Source organism: Austrofundulus limnaeus, unplaced genomic scaffold (genome assembly GCF_001266775.1).
Source record: "Austrofundulus limnaeus strain Quisiro unplaced genomic scaffold, Austrofundulus_limnaeus-1.0 Scaffold15, whole genome shotgun sequence".
In the NCBI taxonomy this organism is placed as follows: Eukaryota; Metazoa; Chordata; class Actinopteri; order Cyprinodontiformes; family Rivulidae; genus Austrofundulus; species Austrofundulus limnaeus.
The window spans coordinates 2219608-2224810 of record NW_013952417.1 but is presented as its reverse complement, the minus strand read 5'-3'; the positions used below and the strand labels follow the sequence as shown (position 1 = coordinate 2224810).

The window sequence follows — 5203 nt, the reverse complement described above, 5'->3', positions numbered from 1 at the left end:
GTTAACGAGCAGTTGGACAGGTGTACCTAATAAAGTGGCCGGTGAGTGTACATATACATATAGAAACATATATGGAAACAACCAGAGACTGAAAACAGGTCAACAATGGTGATGTCCATAAAAGAGCCATATAAATGAGGTCTGTTAATTTTGTTTATTTTTTTAATTGACCTTTACTTAACCAGGCAAATCCCATAGAGATCACAGATCTCTCTTGCAAAGGAGGCCTGGACCTGAAGGCAACCTGTTTTTGGTCTGTGGGAGGATACTGGAGTACCCGGAGAAGACCCAAGCAAGCACAAAGAGAACATGCAAACTCCACACAGCTTCAWGAACCTGCTTGATACCTAATATTTAGTCTTGATAACTCTCTCCCGCTATTATTATTTCTGCATTTAGCTTCAGATTCACCTTTACATTTCCACCCTAATGTCATCTTTTCATATGCTTGTCCAATTGCTCCATGTTTATGCACTTCCACAACCATAATGCAGGCAAATAATCTATAAGCTTCCACGTGGTTTTCAACAGATTCAGTGCAGTGCTTTGTTTACACTGAACGCATACCCACATTTCAGAATTTCTCGTAAAAAATATATGCGAAAGACTACTGGGCTGGAATTCTTTCAATCTGCACATTTTCTGGTTAACCATTTTTTTCTTCTAATGGATTTAATAGTTTGTTATGAGCAACTTTATGTGAATACCACAGAAAACTGATCCGACTAAAAAGGAAACACTGGAGGTGATCTGATAAACCAGCAKCTTGGCTTGATTTAAAAGTCTCTGTGCTGATAAGGGGGTTACTCTTTGCCTGAGCTTCCATATTCCCGTCTCTCTGCAGATCTGAGGTATTCAACTTTGAGTTTTTCCTCTTTAATTATCACTTTTGCTCTTCCTGATGATTATAGGATCACAGCTGAGTGCTGAGATTTGAAGCAGTTGTGAATTGTGTTTTTGTTCAAACGTGCTCTTTAAACGCGTTTAAGGCGGATTTTGCCGTCCTCTCGCTGCCCTGTTTGCTCTGTCTGCAGCAGCACGCATGAAGAGGCGGAAAACAGGAACACTGCGCCTTTAAGGGCAAGTGTGGAAAGGCGGAGTCGGCGCAGCTATAAAACATTTCTCACTACAAACACTGGAGGGATCTAGAAGTGTCACAGTGAATCCGGAGCGCCGCCAACTCGCAGGCGTTCTGTTTTATTTATTTTTATTCTTGAAATGGAAGATAAATCTGAAGATTAACGAACTCAACCTAGAGTCCGACAGAAACCGAGGAACTTTATTTCTAAGAAAGGACGAGCGGAGGCAGCCAGAGGACGAGAGCTGATTGTTTAGGTGAGTTCAGTAAAAAAAAAAAAAACAAGTCTTATTAAATGCTTGTTAATGACAAGAACCATCGCCTTGTATGTTTGTTATTATGTGCGTGTAAGTGTGTGTCAGTGCAGACACTTGTGTTGCAACTTCAGATTAAAATTGGTTTTCCTGTCTTTTCAATTTTTTATCACTAACAAACTGAGAATTTCTCAAAAAATAATAAAAAAAAAAAATAAAATAATAAAATTAAATTAATTGAAAAATAATCCAGAAATTGAGAGCAGGTTGTTTGCCAATTGTGATAAAATAGTAAAAAAATATTTAAAAAATAATAATAATGATTTTTAAAAATTAATTAATTATTTTTTTAAATCAGCATAGTGTGATTGCACGCTTCAAATTAAACGTTAACGCTGTAAAATGCATCTTTTATCGAAAGGGTAAATAATTCATTGTGTATATAATCACTATAGCAGGCATTGCCAAATAGCAGACTTGTGTGTTATGGCGTGAGTCACCTGCCTGCTAGAGGGCTTTTAACCATTATTATCTCAATCCGGTAAAGTGAGGGGGTGTGCGCACTGTTTGCTTGCCGCACAGGTAGAGCGGGTATGGTTGCTCGGAAACCGCTGCAGGGGTGTCATGAGCAGGGGTGTGAACTGCTTCTTTCAAGGTCTGACTATGACATGCTTGAAGCAAAGTGTCCAATGATGTTACTGCCAGCCTCAGGAGATCCTCTTCCTCTCTGGCACCCATAGGCTCAAGAGTTGGTCCAACCAGAACTGATCATTAAAAAAAAAAAAAAAAAAAACAAGGATGCAGACTCACATTATCTGGTCAGAATTAATGGACCAGAAGAATTTCTCGAGAGGAAGGCTAAAGCTCTGCATGGTTACATCATTTGTTTAATCCCGTTGCCTGTAAATGCGCCTGTGGTTAACTGCCAGAATGAACTGTCTTTGCACCTGTTGCAAGAGGAAGCACAAGCCCCTGGGGGTTCATTATCAAGGATCATGTTGCTTCCCGTCCCGCCAAACCGAATCGACGGCCATGCATGCCTTGTTGGGCAGTCGAGGCTTAGGGCCGATGAGCCCTGTGCTTCCTGTTGTTTTAGAGCTTTGTTTTCTCGGCAGCTGTCAGGTCAGCACATACAAATGGCTCACAGGAGACCAGGAGCAGAGGGGGTTGTGTTCTTCTCAGTTATCACTCCTACATTATGAGGAGTGTCTGTCTGAGTGTGCACACACCTCACACGGGTCTCCAGAGGAGAGGACCATTAGGGTGCTCTTTGAGTCAAATTTAGAAAACCCAGATTGCGTTAAAGACTACTAATGGTCCATTTGGAGACATACACTGAGCTCCAACTATGAACCACTGACTAAAATTAATGTTTTCTCTGACATTTCAGGCTGTGACCCTGCAGAGTCAGCCAAAAATCCGATCTGATTTTGCTCCCAGCCAACGACTGACCCCAGAAATATCAATATGCTGTTAGGTTCCCACCCCTCTGAATATTGTATTCAGTGTTTACCCAGCTCTGACACATACTTGACATGACACACACACATTCAGGTCACTTGACATTCGGAGCTCTTGCAACATCAGTTATATGTCTGGTAGCAGGAGGAGCCCCTTCGTTTCCTATTCAAGACGAGCAGGATTGCAGCAATGGAGCGTGGCACGGTCAAGTTTTAAAATAAACTAAACTTATTATGAGGCCCAGCCTGTACAACAGAAAACTGAAAGTTGGCTGCTGCGCTCAGGCTTGTGTAGACTCTGAGTTTAAATGAAAAGTAAAGTTCAGACACGGTGTACAACTTTAGTTACATTAATAAAAAGATAATGTTTCAGTTTTACAAAGGTAAAGGTTATCGGGTGTCTCAATAACAAACTAGTCACTTGTTTTCTCATTTAATGTGAGGAGTTTCTTTTCTCGACTTGGRGAACAGACGTTGGTTTTGCAAGTGCATTTCTTGTTCTTTCTGCCTGCTTTTGCTTTAAGTCTTGAATCGACATCGTTCATTCATGGCTGCACTTGGGCTGTGTTTTTAGGTCGAGCAGAAGCACGGGCAGCCAGCCGGGTGATCTGAGTGTTTCCTGGCTTTGATGCGATCCGACTGTACCTGGAGCATGTCCACAGTGGGCCTGACTGCCCAGGAGATCTCTTTTCCCATCACAAACCCCTTCCTCCGGGGCAGCTACTGTCACAGCATGGCTGGATCCAAGCCCTCCTGGCCCTATCGCCATGAGCCCACGGAGAAGTGAGTGTTCAGGTCTAGTGATCCTGTGATTTATCTGACATGCATGACATGTTTGTGTTATATTGCTCAGGTCAAACTAAAGTTTCTTGACCTTGAGCCCGCTCTCATGAAGTTGCTAATCTGGAATGTAATTTGTCTTAACAGCTTCTACTTTACTGTGAACACTTCAAACATAGATCACAGCTATCGAACACAGCAAAAAGGGCCACCACCAGCCTACGAAAGTAAGTTCACAAGTCTACATTGCATGTTGAATCATACATTGAAAATGCAGCTAGGAGATTTTATAAAGAGGTTAATACATTTCCTTAGTTTGGTCTTTTGAAATTGTTGTGAACTTGTTTTATCTATTTGTCTAAAGAACATTGAGGTAATAGTCGTTTTTTAATGTTTCCTTTGCCAGGACACAAACACAGTCCCAGCTCACAAAGATTACCTCCGAAGAAATCCCGGCCTGCCCATCTGACCCTGTCCTGCAACACAGACTCACCCGCTCCAAGTCCGGCTGATGATGACCAGGTGGTCCCCTCATTCCAGAGGCTCTCATTCAACGAATACAACAGCCCGCCAGCGACGCCAGACAGATGTTCGAGGCCTCTTCCACCCATCCCCCCACAAACAGACATCTCCCCTGAGCAGGCTATGGACAACGAGGTAGAATTTTTCACAAGTACGGACGAAAGCTGCCTGGTGGCTAACGTTGACCAGTGTTCCAAATTATCTCCTTTTCGATATGGACTTCCTAGCCGAAGGAGCTTCAGGGACTGTGGGCAGATTAACTATGCTTATTACGATGGTCCTTTAGGACCACAAAGCCATCATCAGCCCCAACAGCACCACCAGACACATCCACCACAGGAGGTGCGAGAACAATATGAACATAAACGACAGGAACCACCCGAGCCCGTGGTCTGTCCGAAACCGCAGGACAAGACTCAAAGGAGACTACGACGTTCTCACTCAGGCCCGGCGGGCTCTTTACATAAGCCCTCACTGCTGCGCCTCCCATGCGCCAGACGTCACGCCAGCGGTATGGATAAACCTGACGTGCCACCCCCTATCCCTCCACGTTTACTCAAGAACGCAGACTGCCGCCGCTGGTCAGCAGAGGTCTCGTCTGGGGCTTACAGCGATGAGGACAAACCACCCAAGCTGCCCCCCAGGGACCACTTGTCCAGAGGAAGTTCCCGCACTCCTAGTCCCAAGAGTCTGCCCTCATACATCAACGGCGTGATGCCCCCTACACAAAGCTTTGCACCAGATCCGAAGTACGTAAGCGGTCGGGTTGGTTTACACAGACAGAACAGTGAGGGCTCTCCCTGCATCCTTCCTGTGATGGAGAACGGCAAGAAGGCCAGCGCCACACACTACTACCTTCTGCCCGAGCGCTCTGCTTTTACAAATTCCCCTTGTGACTGCCACTCCAAGAGGAAAGTGGATTTAGTTTAGTTTGAAATGTTCTAGTTGAAGTAGTAGAGGACTCTTTTGTAGATGAGCAAAAAAAAAAAAAAAAAAAGAAAACACTTGATAAAATAGTGAAACTAGACGCTAACAACCGTCAAACTGCTGCTTTTACTTTTTCTGTTGTTTTTTTTTTTTTTTTTTTTTTTTGCTCATCTACAAAAGAG

At 43.7% G+C, this 5203-nt stretch overlaps 1 protein-coding gene across 1 annotated transcript; it reads left to right on the top strand.

Annotated features, from left to right (window-relative positions):
• Positions 1-1142: 1142 nt before the first annotated feature.
• Positions 1143-5101, top strand: errfi1a (ERBB receptor feedback inhibitor 1a). Its single transcript, XM_014002850.1, has 4 exons — positions 1143-1335; positions 3367-3575; positions 3720-3799; positions 3979-5101. The coding sequence occupies exons 2-4, from the start codon at positions 3421-3423 to the stop codon at positions 5022-5024; spliced, it is 1281 nt and encodes a 426-aa protein (XP_013858304.1). The 5' UTR covers positions 1143-1335; positions 3367-3420; the 3' UTR covers positions 5025-5101.
• The last annotated feature ends 102 nt before the right edge of the window (positions 5102-5203 follow it).